The sequence below is a fragment of the Notolabrus celidotus genome, chromosome 22, assembly GCF_009762535.1.
Source record: "Notolabrus celidotus isolate fNotCel1 chromosome 22, fNotCel1.pri, whole genome shotgun sequence".
In the NCBI taxonomy this organism is placed as follows: Eukaryota; Metazoa; Chordata; class Actinopteri; order Labriformes; family Labridae; genus Notolabrus; species Notolabrus celidotus.
Window position 1 is genome coordinate 14,773,247 of NC_048293.1, and position 17,565 is coordinate 14,790,811.

At 39.4% G+C, this 17,565-nt stretch overlaps 3 protein-coding genes across 4 annotated transcripts in view; 1 reads left to right on the forward strand and 2 right to left on the reverse strand.

Moving 5' to 3' along the window:
• Positions 1-3,091, reverse strand: part of tmem63c (transmembrane protein 63C) — a 34,414-nt gene extending 31,323 nt beyond the window's left edge. The window contains exon 1 of the mRNA XM_034674715.1: positions 2,993-3,091. The gene's annotated coding sequence lies outside the window, so the exon portion shown is untranslated. The remainder of the gene's footprint in view (positions 1-2,992) is intronic.
• A 1,895-nt stretch (positions 3,092-4,986) lies between these two features.
• On the forward strand, positions 4,987-15,889 carry zdhhc22 (zinc finger DHHC-type palmitoyltransferase 22). The gene is made up of 3 exons (XM_034674718.1): positions 4,987-5,182; positions 6,952-7,509; positions 8,659-15,889. Exons 2-3 carry the CDS (start codon positions 6,954-6,956, stop codon positions 8,934-8,936), a joined length of 834 nt encoding a protein of 277 aa, XP_034530609.1. The 5' UTR covers positions 4,987-5,182; positions 6,952-6,953; the 3' UTR covers positions 8,937-15,889.
• cipca (CLOCK-interacting pacemaker a) lies at positions 9,927-16,783 on the reverse strand. 2 transcript variants are annotated; one of them, XM_034674717.1, is made up of 4 exons: positions 16,571-16,783; positions 14,205-14,316; positions 13,606-13,775; positions 9,927-12,408 (listed from the first exon to the last, which is right to left on the reverse strand). In XM_034674717.1, exons 2-4 carry the CDS (start codon positions 14,308-14,310, stop codon positions 11,596-11,598), a joined length of 1,089 nt encoding a protein of 362 aa, XP_034530608.1. In that variant the 5' UTR covers positions 14,311-14,316; positions 16,571-16,783; the 3' UTR covers positions 9,927-11,595. The 2 variants fall into 2 exon arrangements, with proteins under 2 accessions (XP_034530608.1, XP_034530607.1); XM_034674716.1 differs by having other exon boundaries at positions 14,205-14,319; positions 16,571-16,778.
• Positions 16,784-17,565: the final 782 nt, after the last annotated feature.

A 17,565-nucleotide genomic window follows, 5' to 3' on the forward strand; every position in this document is an offset into this window, starting at 1 on the left:
GTCACAAAAATACAACTCACACATGATGCAATCCTGAATGTATTATACACACAAACACACCTGCAACACCACGGCTCAGTGACAACAACACCACCCCCATCTTCATCACTACGAGAGAGGAAGTACACAGGAAGATTTCTGCTGTGGTGGGTTGCAAATGTAGAGCAAAAGACAAAAACTAAAGCTTTTCTTAACATTCATCCACAAAACATTACATGGTCAGATTCAAATTTGAATTGTATAAAGGTAAAATGTGTATCTCTGCAAGTTGTCATGGTTTAAACAGTAGCTGTTTGTCACTTGTTTTCCCTGAATTATTCCAAACAGCAGCAGTGCTGTTTTTGTTACCACAAGGTGTTTGTCTACCACATTTTCTTCTCACTCTTGCGCTAGCTGCCCTCACATTCATCCCCAGATCAACCCTAATTAATCTGGTGCGAGCCGACAGTTAGCTAGGGCTTCATCTGATTGGTCAAATGGTGTGAATGATCGCTCCTGATTCTGAATCAAATGTTAGCATGTTTTTGTAAAATCATGATGCTAGAACAATTCATATTTTAGGTAATTCGTTGCCATTCAGGCAATGGGTTACAAGTTTTGCATGAGGGTGAATTTCCAGGCAGCTCCTCTTAATTCTGCTGACTGAGAGTTGAGGCAAAGGACCGACTGTTGGGTTTCTGCTGTGAGTCTTGAGACCAACAGAATAATTCTCCCATGTTTAGAAATGTATTTAAGTTTAAGAAACTGAATCAAGCTCAAGATTGAAGTCATGCTTTCACCAACTAGTCTTATGTTTTTACTTTCCAACAGCTTATGCCTTAGGATAATGGACATTATATATCTGCAGTGTTTACTCTCAGCTCTGTCACTGTGAAGCAGAGCAGCTTATGTGATTCTTCATGCCTTGCACCATTACAATCAAACATCAAAGGCTGTTTGTGCAAACACTTCAATGCTAACTGTTTGATCATTCAGGAGCTGTCCACCTGCCTGAGGTGCTGAAACAAACACATCCAGTAAAGCAAATCCGTGGACAGAGGCTTTTGTTTACATGTCACACTCTATAGCCCTCATGTTCAGCAGCTGGTCAATGCTGTGTGAGAACACGATATCCATCCCACTACGGCAAGATCTTTTTTCAATCTCAGCTTGGAGTCTCCTAAAATATTTATGTCTGTGTGATTCTTAAAAACGACCAGCCTTAATTTCCTCGCTTTTCTTGGGAGAGAGCGCTTTTGTTTTTGCAGTGTCAGGATGAAAACATTAAAGAGAAGTCCTATAAAATTATGAAGATTATCAAAGACTAATAGGAAATAAAGACCTGCACATTATCATTTGAAGAGCAACATATAAATCACAGACCCTTTCAGGCACTGAATTATAACAAAAACCTACAAAAAGACATCTGAGACTGTTACAGTTCTAATAATCAGTCATGTTTATTCATTTTATTTTGTACAACAGTTCATTGCCATTGCATTTAGTCACTGGTTACTTTCTCAACCACGTATCTATGATAGAATAGATAAGAAGAAGGACGTTCAAATATTAACATTTTTCATTTGATATAAAAAATCTATGTTTATGTTGTATTTCATATTCTGTAGTTCCAGCTAGGGCTGAATATTGTTAAGGACCTCAGGATACAAATCATTATACGTGGGCCAAGCCAATATGTGTTATGATACTTTGTGATACTCATAATTTACTGAACAGTTAAAGGTGGAACTGAGAAATACAGCTCACAGTGTAACTCAGTCAAAACTATTAAATTCAGATTTCCAAGCTGACCAGTTTTAAAAGCTAAAAAACTGAGGAAGGCAGTATTTCAAACCCACACTGTTTGTTTGACTTGAATTTATGAGTTTAAAAACATGAAACTGTATCAGTGACTTAACTAAGATGTTCCTTCCATAATGTTCTTCCTCTTCAGTCATAAAGGGGAGCATGGAAACACGATAGAGCTCCATCCAAGGCCACTAATTTCCATCATTGCTGTCATTTATCCTGCTTTAAGCTGTGTGCTTGGACTTCAGTTTAAACATTGAGACATTAGAAGAGTCTGCGTCCTCATATAAAGCCATTCAAGCACCAAAATATTACCCTCCCCATGAATAATCAGACCTTTCTCCACATGATATTCTCTTTTTCAGGCTCAGAACATATGGCATGATATATTCAAATGCTACACTCTGTGACCAAGTGAAATGCCAAAGCCCCTTTATAAATCTGGCATTTCAAAGGCCAGTCACCTTCATCAGACAGGTGGAGATGGCAGAAAATGTGAGGTAATACACAATATAGCTTGCGTGTTTTATACTAAAGGTTAGAAGACTGCAGAAAAAGCAGACGTGGCTATACAATCTTCTGAATATGCAGCTGAATTAGCATGAATTCAACAGGTCACACCACTAACTCATTACACCCATAAAGCTATGTGACAGTAGGCTAAAGATCCATCAGACAACAACAGGCTTCAACAGCATGTTTGCAGCATTACCTCAAGCCTATAATACCACATTTAGTAGTAGTATTCACGTGAGGAAATTCAAGGCAAGGGTACTCATGACAGATCTAGCACACAGTCATGTCTATGAAGAACAATAGGTGTTGAAGTGAGAAGGGGAATGTCTCTTCTGTTTTGGGTGTAGTTGTGACACGCTGCCAGAAACACCCTCGTGCTCACAATCCAAAAGCAACTCTGTTTTACGCGCAAGGAGCTTCACAATGCGCACATCAGTTTACATTTACATCTAGATTCTGCCTCTGAAGTGAAAGGTAAAGGCGTTTCTTTTTCCAATCACAATTCAAATGATTTTTGGCGACTCCTTGTTCCCCCGCTCACTGCAGCACTCACAACAGTCTGAACACCCACCTTCCTCCGGCTCAGTAACTTGATGAAATAATTGCACCATAAATAGCGCATTAAAGCTCACCTCCATGCAGCTTTTTTAGACCACCGAAAGGCTTTTTTAAAACGCACTTCGCTCACCTCAGGGCGCTTCCTGTTCGCTAGCGTCTGCTGCTGATGAGGATGCTGCTGTTTTTTTTTCTCCTCCAACAGAAAGAAACAAGAGAAACTCCCACCCACTCAGGGGCCGTCTGACAATTCAGCACCTGAAGGCTGCTTAGGGAGCGTCAAGTAATGATTATATTCCCAATCCTGCCCCCCCCTTTACAGTATTTCTGAATTGCTATAACACATTTCTTGACATCCACCACGCTTTTCTCAACACTATAAGCACAAAATCCAAATTTCAAACGACATTCACCAAACCTCTGACTCTTCCTGCAAAACCAGTTCAATCAAAATGAAAACAATACTTAGCAGTCATTACACGCTACATCAAAAAACTAAAAACACAGTGCTCAGGACATGAAGCTGTAGAAGTAATGTTTATTCTTCACAGTAGGCTAAATGAATCCTCTTTGAATGTAGCACCTGTATACAGAATTTGGTTCAGACAATAGGGTTTGGTGTTTTAGCAATTGAGGAATACTGTAAAATAAGCCCTGTCAATTCATTGTTGCATCGAATTGATGGCCTATTACGAATCAGCTTGTCAGGTTGAATGACTTATCTTGCTTTTGCTAATAAATTATCAAGTAATTCTAAAGCTGAAAGAACACTGAGTGATGAGACAGTAAGGTGGAAAAAAGTGTGGATTTGGTCTGTAGTTTGCTATGAAGCTGCAAAATGTAGATGAATCTCACCAGGTTGACAACACTTAGACTTAAACCTAAAATGATCAAGGTTGCATTGCCACCTACTGGAAAACTGCCTTTCCTGCAATGTGAAAACTTCTATGGCCAGACAAAACATCAGTTCTCTATTTGCTGTCTTCCTTGTAAGTGCTAATATGAGTGCTCATTGGAGTACGTTAATGTAACTATAAACTTGACTTGAATGTGTGTGTCTACTACTGTTTCATAGGCCTGTTTCTTTTCTACAGCAAGTAGCCTATGAGAAAAATATTGTCCTTTCTGCTCCACAATATTTATTTGAAAACTGATCAACATGTTATAGGATTTCCAATGAAAAACAATTTAAATGATTCATTTTTAAACTATTTACTAATCAAAAATATGCAAAACATTTAAATGTAGCTCCACATTGACCACCAATGTGAGCAACACTAGCTAAAGCTATTTGTAATTGCATTTAAAATCATAATTATCGAATAAGCTAGCATTATGCGTCGCATAATAACCTGCAAAGAAGTTTTTAGTGAAGTTATTATATCTATTGGAGATATTTTCTTGTACTTTAGTAATTTCTCCGGTGACCCTGAAATGCAAATCATTACGGCAATTGAGAAAACACAACGGCAATTGAGAAAACACAACGGCAATTCAGAATGGTTAATGTCAATTGGTTAATGTTGTTGTGTTTTCTGAATTGCCGTTGTGTTTTCTGAATTGCCGCTGTGTTTTCTAAACTGCTGTTGTGTTTTCTGAATTGCTGTTGTGTTTTCTGAATTGCTGTTGTGTTTTCTGAATTGCCGTAGTGTTTTCTGATTTGCCGTTGTGATTCGCACTTCAGGGCCATCGTAAATTTTACCCTGATAGCCTACTTTTCATAATAATAGCATTGTTCTTTTGCTCAAGTTACACATTTACATTTTTATAGGTGTGTATGTAATTGTATTGTGTGTATTTTAGTTCTAGGTGGTCCTTGCCATTCAGGGTGCCACTGCTTGTTTATGCTTGTTAACTGTGAAAATAACAATAAAAAACTATGAATCATAAAAAAAGTTACCCATTTACACTGTGCAATTGCAATTTATTCAGGTAAAACATCTTATTTACTCTTGTAGAAAATAAGGGCTCTCTGCAATAAGTGGTCAAAATGACTGTGTATCAAAATAAATAATAACATATTTACACTTTGTCAATGTCATGCCTTATTGTCATGAAAAAATACCTTGGGTCTGTTTTTCTGTGCTGTGTAGTTATTACTGCTACGTCAAAAGGTCGATGAAGTGCTGAAAGGAAAACTCGCAACAGGAGACGCATCCGGACCAGCAGGCGGCGGTAGACGGAGCGGCAGACCCCCAACAATGAGCAGGGACGTGGATGTGTCTGTGAAACACTTTGAGAGCGCTTGAATGAACGTGCTGATCCCCGAGCCGAGCCTCCGTGGTGCTGAAGGGACAGCTCCCCATCTCACTGACATCTGCAGGTAAGATAAAACGACGAAGCTTCCTCGACATTTCTTCACCTCTTCGTCATGAAAATGATTGACGCCAATGTTGCAAGCATCACGGAGGAAGCTACCATAGTCCTTGATTGTGCTACTGTCTGTCATTCAGGGCATTTATTGTCCTACAGAAGAGCTTCTTAGGGGTTTCATCTAGGTAGCCCCTCATGTAAAAGCAGTGTGACCCAGTAGTCTCTGTGTTCCAGCATCAGGTTGTGGTGCGTGTCTGTCATTTCACATCTGTGCGTGCTGTAGGTTAGGAGATCACAGAGAAGAGGGTGAGATATTCTCGGTATTCTCAGTGGCCCCTCAAGGTCCCCTGATCCTACTTGGCAGAGAAATTAGTTTTACTCAGCAGCAGACTGACATCCTCTTTATTTAATGGGATCACACGATTTCCATATTATATCAGGAAGACTGTTAGTTTCACCTTCATTCCACATTTTATCAGTGGATACCCCCCCCTCCAATACTCCCATTTTAACTGATCTGTCGGAGCAGTAATAAGATAAGAAAATACAGTTCCTTTTTTAAAAATGATATATTAAGATACAAATGTTTTTTAGCACTTCCATTTAAATCTTATTAGATCTCACCTAAATGAAGTGCACAGGATTTTTTGAGGGGAAGGGCTCATGCAAAGAAAGGCCCCTGACCTCACCCCCAACCAATCTCGGATTAATGATATACAGCTCAGAAAATGAATGAACTTAAAGCTCCTGTGATAAATTTATAGGTGGTTATAAACAAAGAGACTGAAATCAATACTGACCCACCCAAGATCATCAGCAACAAGATTTCTCATTTATATACTGTCATTTTTAATTATTTTAACTGATAACAGGGTAGGTTTCAGATTAAGTGAGTAACAGCATGCTGAAAAAGTATCATTTGTTGTGATAGGTTTGAGCATTAGAAGACAGAAGGATGAGCTGTTATCAGAAAACACAACTTAAAACTGTTCAGGAAAGATCAGCACAGCATTAAAGGAACTGCTTTCACCACCACAATGATACAAACCAAAAGTTACTAACAGGAGCTTTAAAGGGGAGACTAACTCAACTTTTAGAGTCTACTCTAGCATGATCTATAAAGTAAAGTCATCATTTTCTATATGGACTAGTCATGTTGTCTAGATGAATCTCACCTTACATAAGTGTTTTTAGATTTGTTGAGATTTTTGCCATGTCAGACATTGCACCAGATTTAAACTGAGCCATTGATCTGCATTACAAACACACCAAGCCACACCTAGGGTTTCAATGGTGAAAGATTAAAACTGCAGGTAGAACAAGTGTACCATCTTTTTGCTAATTCTTGTGAGATATATATTTAGCTTGAAGTAGTTTTTCAAAATTATATAAATGACCTAATCCATGTAACACAAGCCAACAGGCTGCTCTTGTGTCTGAGAGCAAAGGGCAGGTGCTCGAGGAGTCTATGTTGCACTGATTTGGCACACGTTATGGGAACTTTTGTGTTGATGCACTGAGTGTGATTTTTTAAGTGTCTGACACTTTACTTATTTAGCATCATAACATGTCTCAGCGGTGTTGTATTCAAGTGTCCAGGTTCAGTTTCATGTAATAAGAAAACGGCAGTAACTACAAAAATCAAAATAGATGTATAAAAAAAGAATGCAAGTATAAAACTGGCAGTGTGTTGAAACAGCAGCATAAGGAAGAAGGAATCAGTCACAGGTGTAAATTGTCCATTGACTCTCTGTGTCCTATGTCTCCCCTCTCTCACAGATATGTTCACCCGGATGTTAAAGCTGAGACTTCTCAATGCTGTCGCCCCTACATACTTCTTCATGGCCACAGCAGTCACCTTCATTTTACACTTTGGCTTCTTCATCCCAGCAATCTTCCCAAACCCAGACACATCTCTGAAGAGCTCCACGACTCTTCACACTGTTCTTTTTCTGTTCTTGATGTTCAACGCTCTGGGGAACTACATAATGACTATTAAATATCCTGCTGAAAGTGCCAACGAGACTGTGGTGCCGGTGTGTTCGCCACACTGTTCGGACAAAGTGGACGCTCACTACCTCCTCAACGGTCGCCACTTCTGCAAACTGTGTAAGAAAGTGATTCTGAAGAGGGATCATCACTGCTTTTTCACGGGGAACTGCATTGGAAACAAAAATATGCGCTACTTCATCATGTTCTGCATCTACACTTCATGTACGTGTTTGTACTCGTTGGTTCTCGGTGTGGCCTTCCTCACAGTGGAGTACTCCATCTCTTTCGAGAACCCACTCACCTTCCTCACTCTCCTCCCCCTCTCCACTGGTTACTTCTTCATGGGTGAGTTATGTGATTAAATTTGAAGTTCAGAATTTTCCTTCTGAAGGAATGTCATGTATTATTTTAACCTGAGTCCAGTTTTCATATATTTATGTGTGAAAATGACCAATTGCTTCAAACTGTTTTGAACTTCTTCAGTGGATTGTTTCAGCCGCTTGCTGAGACACGGCTATAACGGCTACACTATAACCATTAAGGGCAATTACAGGCCAGCAGTCCAATAGAAGTGCTTGTTTTTGCTAAATACAGCTCATATTTCTAATTTAAGTGTCTGGCAACATTCAGAAAGGGTCTTTCACAAGACGAAAACTCTTACTCAAGTGGAATCCTTGCTTTTAACTTTCACCATAAGTTTTCTTGTCACAGGAGGATGACAATAAAAAGGTGAGATAAAGCAGGAGTCTTCCCTCCTTAAACTAAAGGTTAAAACATGCTGACTTAAATCAGGGTAATATTGCTGTGTTTGTGTTTTGAAATGGTCATTTATGCTAACTACTACAAGACAGACATGTACTGTAAATGCTCATATGTGCATGTTATATCATGTACATACTATGAGATGTCAGAAGACAATAAATGGAAAAAATGACTGATGATCATACCCTGTTGACATCTAAATCTTATTTACTTTGCCTGACTTAAATAGAAATGACCATCAAATGCAATGCCTTATCCACATCGTCAGTCATCTAAATATTGAGCCATGGCTGTTTTTTCAGTAAATTCTTGCTCACAGTTTCTGGATCTAATCTGTAAAAACTCAGCTGTACAGCTCTCTGACTTGTATTTTAACCATCATCTTCTCCAATAAGGTCCAGTTCAGCGCGTTTACTTCCTGTTAAAATACTCTTAGGATCCTTTTTGGGATGTTGTCAGGACTTAAGGTTAACAACACAAACCACTAAACAGCAATTAAAAGCACTAATAATGGATTTAGCCTGCTGGCCTGTGATTGCAGCAAATAATTGCATTGGAGCCACTAAGGCCAATGTGCCACTTGCTGGCTGATACATCTACTGGAGCAATTCCAAAACTCCTGACACTATTATAGTCATTAATATACCTTCACAAATTGAAAAAGGGACTCAGGTTGAAAAATAAGGGAATTCCCATTCAATGAAACACACTGACCTTGTGTCATCCCCACAGGAACTATCTCAGGCCTGCAGCTGTTCCTGGTGCTGATGCTCTATGTGTGGCTTGGCATTGGCCTGGTTTGCGCAGGTTTCTGTTGCCAGCAAGTGCTCCTAGTGGCCCGTGGACAGACCTGGTGCCAGATGCAGAGGGGGCAGCTGGTGGAGAACCGCAGTCCCTGGAGAACCAATCTTAAAGATGTTTTTGGTACCCGCTGGTTCCTTGGCCTAGTGCTGCCTCTGCAGACGGTGGAGACATGCTCTGAAGATATGGACGCACAGAAACAAGACTGAGGGATAACAATGTGTCTTATTAATATGTCACGTGAAAAGCACTAGTTGTAAAAAGTGCTCTCTTGGGAGTCAAGTGGTGATTGATTTCAAATACTGAATGGATGCTTTATGACCTTTAAAGTAGACCATGAAATAGTTAGCAGTTAGCACACATTCCTTTAAGGACAGGAGCCATATATTAGTGTGAAACTTTTGAATAGAGTAAGATTAAGTGTATGCTTTAAGTAAGTCTCTGATGACAAGGCAATATTAGGACAAATAAGTTGGTGATTAACATCCAGCAGGTATTCAATGCTCTGCTCCTCTCTTGAATCAGAAAATAGAACAATGCCTTCTTGCGTAAGTGCATGCATTCACAGCTTTACATTTCAATATCGCATCATGCAGTTGCTCTGAGATTACCATTCAAGTGTGTTGTTGTGCTGCTCTTTTTTGTAGGATGCTTTGATGTGACTTTCAGGAAACTTCTAGTAGTTTCTGCAACAATAACTGACTTCTTTGTTAAGGGCTAGCAGATACGGAAACTACAGGGTCTAAAGCATAAACTGCCAGGCTTGACAACAATAAGCTGTTACATGTTTAGCCTGAAGTTTTCTACTCAGATGAATGTGACTCAGACAGTGTGATGCAGATACAGTAATGTGCTCCTTTATAAGAGTGGGTGGGAAAATGTGATAGTGATTACCGTATTATTATCCAGGGTATTATTCACAATGTGCCATACACTCATGTCTTATACGCTTACAGAATACCCCAAAATTTGAGGTATTCACTGCATTGCTAATGAAAGGGCGTCTTTTTAATAACAGTAAGGACTTTCACTGTAATACTGAAATACTCATCATGTGAAAGATGTTTTGGATTTCAATACATATACTTTTAAGAGCTATTTTGTCTATTCCTGTAATACTAATAAAAGCATTTTAATCACAGCACCAATAAGTTCTTTGTTTTAAAAGTGATAATTCAGTGAAATAACAGACAACAGAAATGACGTTTAAAGTTTTTATGACTGTTCATCATGTCAAAGTGGCTGTTGCTAAAGAAACAATACAAAGAAAGCACATTTCACAAAAACAGAAAAAAGCAATCTCTGAAAAAATCTCTTCATAAAGTGTCATTGCCCTTTGAAATCAAGACCGATTGGACTACCTTTTAGTTAGCAGTAACTAAAGATTAAGGAAACGATGCAACAGTTGTGTACTGTCGCAATAATAAATACTAGAACAGTAAACCTAGACTCAACATTTAAAACTAACTCATTGATGGCTTAACTTGTACTCATGTTATTCTCTACACAGCAGCTCCAAGCCAGGACGTGATTCTTTTCAAATCGGACAAGAATATTACTTCTTTGGATAAATTTCAGGACATTCAACTTCCCTCCACATGAAGCTCACAATCTAAGCTGCTCAGTATTAATATGAAGTACAAACACTGACATGTTCAAAAAGGCACAGGCATCCAGAAAAGCATTTCAATTAACATTTTTTTTCCAAAACAGAACGCTCACACATGAACACAAGTCGTAACATTCGTCTAAAATAATGTCAGTCATTATATAACTTAAGTGCAAGAGTCTAACGCAAAAATAAACCATTTAGCTGTCATTTCAAAATCTAGACATTTTAATCAATAACACGTAATACTGAGCTCAAGCAGGAATGAACATGGCAGCTACAAAGTAAGAGTAAAGGAGATCTGTTAGTTCATGGCTACAGCACTTCACCTGCTACAGTTGAAACTTGTACAAACTCCACTCGGTTCTTAGCGGCATTATTTGACAAAAGGAGCTTGCTTTGCAAAGACTTCATTATGTGCTCAGTCTGTTTACATTAATCACATGGCTTTAGTCTGGGTCAGAAACATAAAACAAATAAATAACACTTAGACCAAGTGACTAAATCATATCAACATTTCACTGTTTAGCCCTCCTATTGTGAGCTACCCAGATGTTATTTTTGAAATATAGAACACAAGCTGCCAGTAAACATACTTTCACTTACATGAAACATCAGCTAACGCAGGTTCATTGGCTGACAGATTTCAAAATCAAAGTAAACAATAAAAAGTTATCAAGACAGCGCCCAGTTGATTAATGATGCTTCAAAGGGCAGACATAACCATTCAGGTTTTCGGTTTGATTGAAAGAGTTTGTATTCTTCTTGTCATCTCTATCAGCAATTATATTCAAGGCATGTATAAGGTATTAACCCCATGTTTCCTCACATGTGCTGTAAGGCATGCATTTTATGCAATCAGGGGTCCAATATATAGAAGCCATAGCCCTATAGCAAGTTAAACTTGCCACTTTGAAGCAAGAGAGACAATAAAATGTATTATAGGCAAGGGTTTTAAGTGTTAGCATGCTTCCAAACCGCCACTCGGTAATAATAGGTGTGCTTCAGTCTTAATTCAAACCAGCAGTTCTACATGTTCGCTCCATAACTCTTACATTTCAGAGGATTTCTCCTGACAGAAGTGTGAAAGTGTAGAGTTAAGATTAGTTACAGCTTGTTTAGTTATAAAGCTGTGTGCTGTAAGTTTTACTTCAAGCGAGGAAAGCTTATGTTGTTATTATTTGAGATATGTTTTTGCCTTCAGCAATCCATCCTGTGACCCCTTTAATAGAGAACTGCTGTTCATGCCTATCTTAATATTATGCCAGGACTCTCGGAGCTTTAGCTGCCCACTGCTCCTTGTCTGTGTGCTGCAGAGAGAGCTGCAGTTTAGTCCAGAGCTGCGGGTCTCCGCTGCTCAGAGCCTCCAGCAGCAGAGCCGTTTGCTCCTGAAGCTGCTGGAGCTGACCTTGGGTGCGCTTATTTTCCTTGATCAGCTGCTTTGTGCGCATGGTGATGCCGAGCAGGCCAGATTTGTTGAGGATGTTGTAGGTATTGCTGAAACGTTTGAGTTTGTTGTTGTCCACAGAGAAGGGGTCCTGATCATCATCATCCTGCATCTCGTTGGAATCAGTCTCAGTCCTGAAATCATCTGTGTATGGGAGCAGACAGCTGGTCCCTGCCAGCACTGAGAAGGACGTGTCAGTGAGTTGCTTGTGACTCTGAGCTGCCTGTGGTTGGTTGTCTGCTGCTTCAAAGCTGGAGATGGGTTTGATTGTGCTCTGCAGTGCTGGCTGCGGGCTGGGAGAGCTGTACAGCCTGTGGCTGTGGTGATGCCTCCTCTGTCGCCGCTCATATCCTGATGTTGAACTCACCCTCACCCTGGAGGATCCCACCCTCTTAGTTGGTGTGTCTGCAGGTTGTGGGGCAATTCTGGGATATGACTTAAGGATGGGCATGTAGCTTTTAGATTGTTTTTTATTTTCAGGAGCAGACTTTTGAGAGCTGCTGCTGCTGCTGCTGCTGCTGCTATTTGATACCACTGGCTGCAGAAGAACAACCTGTGACTGAGGCATTACTTCCATGGGAGACGGAAAGCCCCACTGTTTCTCTGTGGCGGTCATTGCAGATGGCTAGAGAAAAAAATATTGAATACTTTATTATTGTGATATATTTAAGATACAGTGCTTAAACAAAAGGGACGGAACAAAACTGAACAATTAAAACAGGACACCAAAGCAATCAGATGAATAGGTGAGAAGAAAATGAGTCTCGTTACCCCGTTTTAAAGAGCAGGGGGCGCCTACGGACTTTTGACCTTCTCTGATTAATGTCATCAAGTTTGTTAGATCTGTAGCTCAGTAGAGGCTTACAGACATGGAAGTGATGTTTTGCAGTTGAGGCAGTTGCATTGCCAGTGTCCCCCACACAGAGACGGTAAACATGCATGCAAAATAATATTTGCTGATCATTTCAAGATTTCATTTTTGTCCATTTACGATAATAATCCACGATCAATGACTTAGTGAACAATATCTCTCTCTCTTTCTCACTCTACTCTTTCTGGTATATGTTGCGTTGGTCTCCACACCTGCTCTTCTGGTAACATAGAGGAAAAGAGAGACTAAATGGACAACGAAATGTTGGCTTCCCCCATATGAGCTTATGGCTCTTCAAAATATTGAAGTGCACATTAGTGATCAAAACTAATAAAGAAAACTAGGCATAAGAGGGCAAAACTTGAATGTAAATTTGGCTACCTACACTCTTAAAAAATATGAAAGTAGTCACAGCATGAACCAAGCATTGTGAATCAAATTGTGGGTTGAGTGTATTGTTGCATCCCTGATAACAATCTGATACATACACCTTTTACCATATTTCAGCACCCTTTTCAGTCATTTTGTCTCACTGATTCTGGCACTGCACTCTCACAGCAACATGTATTTTTACCCTGAACTGATTAAGAACTCTAGTTGAGTGAACATAAAATAAAGTAAAAAGTAGAAAGGTTGGACCTTTGCTACAAAATCCAGACATACATCTCTAAAATGAGACAGCAAAAATGTGTAAATCCCCCTCAGTTACAAGAAAGAAGAACAGAGTACATTTGAGGAAGTACAGTATGATTCGGTGGTACTAAATATGTGCTGTGTTCCAGCTGTTTGGCTGAGGGTTGACTTCCCTGTTTCCATAATTTTGGAAAAACATAGGCCACAAATGCAGGCAAAAAAGCTCAAATGTAACAAGGCTACTTACAACCCCCCAAAAGTAATAATCAAACAGTGCTAGGTAGAGACAGGCACACAGGGTTGTTGTTGGGTTTTTACCTGCTTTAAGACAAAGTTATTCATGATGATCATCGGAGATAGTCCAGCGTATGAGCCTCCCATCAAAGCCACCTGAGGTCCAGTCTGGTCCTGGCTGATAACTGACCCGCTCCTGCCCACATCCTCAGAGTCAGTCAGATCAACTGCACTGAGGTACTCTGAGCTCGCATCTAAGGAGGGGAGGACAAAAGAATGAGGATCTCATCGTATTTGAAAACAACTTGTTTACCTTTCTGTTGTGTCTGTGAGAGAAGCTCAGTGCTATGGAAACAGTGAAGGATACATTTACGCTTCACCAGAGGGCCTTGAAAAATGATATCAACAACCTGATAAGGAGGGCTAAACAACATTCAGGTCAGTGCTCAAAGTGTAAATAAAAGTCATCTGAAAAAATGACCCAATTGATGACAGCTTAAACAAAATAACATGACCTAGATCCCTACATTTGATATGGGTTGACCTTGTTAATCCCTTTATAGCAGCTTTTTTTTAATAATATAAATTAGTGGTAAGGTGTAAATAAGGTGTAAAATAAAAACATTGGGGAGAACACAGAACTGAAAGGCATGTGACTATAAAGCAACTTTATAGACTCAAACCTGAGAAGCCTGAATCCCTCTCCAGGTCAGGCTTGGATGCTCCATGGTGTGTTGTCCTGGTGAATGGATACGTCTTGTGCCGATAAGGCCTGTTGAAACGGTTCATGTTTGCCTGCTTTGAAAAAGAAAAAGAAAGTTTTTTAGTTTAACAATGTACCATAATGTACCAGAGCCTGATATGCTAATTAGGGATGTAAGGATATATCGCAAATTGGTAAAAAATCGATACAAATAAGGGTGAATTAAAATCAACAAAATTTGTATAGGGATACTATTTTTAAACAGTAGAAGGCCCTATCTGCATTAAACTCTGCTTGTTCATCATCATTAAGTCTCTGTGGCTGAGTGACAGGTCTCCACGAGCGCTTTTTTTCTCCGCTACTGGACTGATTCTGACCCGGTTGCGCTCCCGGCTGACACTTGACCGCGTTGACATGCTTTTTTTTCTCAGTAAGAACGAGTAGACAGAAAACTTTGAGTCTAAAATATGATTCTGTTCAGTTGTCCTGTTGCAGTAAATCCACATGTTGTAGTCTGAGTCTTCACAGATGACCATGCGTCCACGGAGATTATTTATAAGCCTGCTCCTCATGTTGATATTCAGCGTGTTTAACATTTTGAACACCTCAATATGATAAGTAGCTGTTTAATACCATCAGTGATATACACTGTGGCAATGTGGCATTACTTTTTGACATGGAAAACTTTTACGTTTTTTTTTATAATTAAACGATAATTGATCGTTAACATTTCAAAAGATTGATCAAGTAGAATACTTGAAATTTACATCCCTAATTTAAAGAGATTTACCTTAACCTTTTTTAAAATCCAATACTTTCATTTGGGAATCATTAAATTTCCTTTTCTTTATAATTGTTCTGAAATTTTCCAGCAAGGTATTTTTATGCAGTAGTTTAGTTTTTTTGCAAGGTGCTGAAAAAGGTGTGCAGTGGTTTTGTTTAGACAGATAGACAGACAGTTGGATAGACAGACAGACAGACAGACAGACAGACAGACAGACAGATAGATAGATAGATAGATAGATAGATAGATAGATCTTTATTAGGAGATTTGTTGCTCACCAGACAAAGCTTCTGCCAAACCGGGCTCGCCTACAGTATGGGGATCTGTATTTGATTCTGAGTTTGAGTTACAACACACACTAAAAATGAAAAAGGATTATTTTGTTTACAAAGAAGTATAAGAGAAAAAATATATATTGCAAGTGACCAAATCTGAGAGTTGAAATAAAATAATAGTTATTTAAATTTTGAGTTCAATCCAGTTTTCTTGAAAATCGTTAGATAATCGTGAGTGAATCGTATCGTGAACCAAAAATCGGGATTTGAATCGAATCGTGGGTTGAGTGTTTCCTTACATCCCTAATATTAACCCATGGTGTTTGATTTTGGGTGGGGGTTTTGTGAGTGTGCCGCATCGGGTGAGGACATTGAGATATGCTGTATGGGTAATCATTCATTAATCCGTATAGAATATGTAATATATGTAATATATGGTTGATATGTATGTGATGAATATAATACTTAATGAATATGGTGTGTGATTAATGTATATATGGTGAGTGTAGTGTGTTGTGAATATATATCATTTATTGTATGAATTGATGTGCTTTGGCAATAACAAGTCTTTGTTCATGCCAATAAAGCAAATTTGAATTGAAATTGAAAAAATTGAAATTGACTAAGCCTTACTGTAAGTGTAAAGCCTGTTGTTGTGTTAAGCACTTTAACATCCTCCATTGCACACACTTTGATGACCTCATTTACAGAAAACTCACGTGGCTCAAACAATGTGACATTATGTTTTGAGACTTTACAGAAGTAATACACCTTCAAAGAAACACGAGATGATATTATCACAGCTATGCTAATGTATTTAAATTTAGCATGACGTCTAATGGGCCTGTCACCCGAGAATCCATGAGTATAGAGTTACCTGGAGAAGGGCTTTCTAACATTTATAACAGAACAACAGACAAATATCACTGACTGAAGGTCTGAAAACTCACACTGCCACAGATAGGCTTAGCATGTTTTTCATGCTGTAGCTGCTTTGGGTACAGTCTATGTGTACAAAAGCAACTGTCAACACTCATGTTTCTTGACAGTTAACTCACTGGCAATGGCATACACTGTTAAGACAACCGGGCTGCAGCTTGTATCAATGTTTTTATAGTAAAAAAGGGGAAATTATCTCCTGTCGTGACCTGGTTTGATCTACGAGCTTATTTACTGTTTACTGCCCTCGCGCCGTTAGCTCAGCTAGCTAGACGCTCATTCTAACGTTAGCTTTCGGGGCAATTTCCCATCCATACGCTATTAGGCTTAAGTATTATTCTTCCAAACCTTTCCAAAACGACGTTTGCTTGAAAACAAATATCCGTTTATGGTGACATCCGAAGTTTGGTGCAGTTTTCTTGTTCTCGCACTGGAGTCTCCCTCTGGTCTGGTCGCTTCTTTTATTTCTTCTTCTTTGATGCTCAACGGAAGCCTTCGTGTTTCATTCTTCTTCGTTTGTTTGGTGTTTTATTTACTGCCCTCTGGTGGAAATACTTGACGCCTACATTTATCTCGTAGCCCCAAGCTTACATCTTGTCCTTTTTTATTGGACAGTGTTTACTGCAACTTACAAAGGCACTATGTAAGTATAGCAATGATTATGTGGATCTCTAGATTTTCTTTTTCATCTACTGTATTTTTCAAACCTTATTTAAATGTCTACCTTTCTTATAGCCAGGGGTGCCTCCAGGGATTTTGGGCCCCATGAAAAAACATCACATTAGGCCCAAGGGAGAAGTTCCCTCGGCTGGTGGTGAAGCTTTCAGCAGTGTGTCTGCCCCCTGGTGGCTGGCTGCAGTATAGGTCAAAAACTCTGTCCCCCCCTTCAAATGAATGGGGGAGCAGTCAAACTTTAAAAAATAAATACGCATCATACGAATGTTTCTCACATCCGTACGCTGTGGTGATATGTAGTTAGTATTTGACTGTTTTGTGTCCAAGGCCTCTTTTTCCTGAAAAGTTTATTTTTCGTTAGTTATTAGAGTTTAAAAAACGGGGTTTTACTTCCGGGTTTACTTTGATTGACAGCCAACGTAGAGGGAAACTTTAAAGGACACACAGCATCTTATGACGCTACGCTGTAGGGCGGAGCTTGTTACAGTGGCATCACAGGCTCTGGCTGCACATTGGCTGCGCCCAGGAGCGGGATTTTTTGGCTTCAGAACCGTACAACAGGAAGAGGAGGAGCAACGCTGTCCATTTTTATTTACAGTCTATGTTTGGGCCCCATCACCAAAGGCCACAAGAACCCTGTGCAACTGCTGTAACCACATCTCCAGGAT

What these genes read in the sequence shown, in the direction of transcription:
- zdhhc22 (XM_034674718.1), top strand. Translation starts at nt 6,954, where the DNA reads ATGTTCACCCGGATGTTAAAGCTGAGACTTCTCAATGCTGTCGCCCCT. An exon ending in CACTGGTTACTTCTTCATGG is followed by an intron (nt 7,510 to 8,658) that starts GTGAGTTATGTG and finishes TCATCCCCACAG; the next exon opens with GAACTATCTCAGGCCTGCAG.
- cipca (XM_034674717.1), bottom strand. Translation starts at nt 14,310, where the DNA reads ATGAACCGTTTCAACAGGCCTTATCGGCACAAGACGTATCCATTCACC. An exon ending in GAGGGATTCAGGCTTCTCAG is followed by an intron (nt 13,776 to 14,204) that starts GTTTGAGTCTAT and finishes TCCCCTCCTTAG; the next exon opens with ATGCGAGCTCAGAGTACCTC. An exon ending in ATAACTTTGTCTTAAAGCAG is followed by an intron (nt 12,409 to 13,605) that starts GTAAAAACCCAA and finishes TTTTTTCTCTAG; the next exon opens with CCATCTGCAATGACCGCCAC.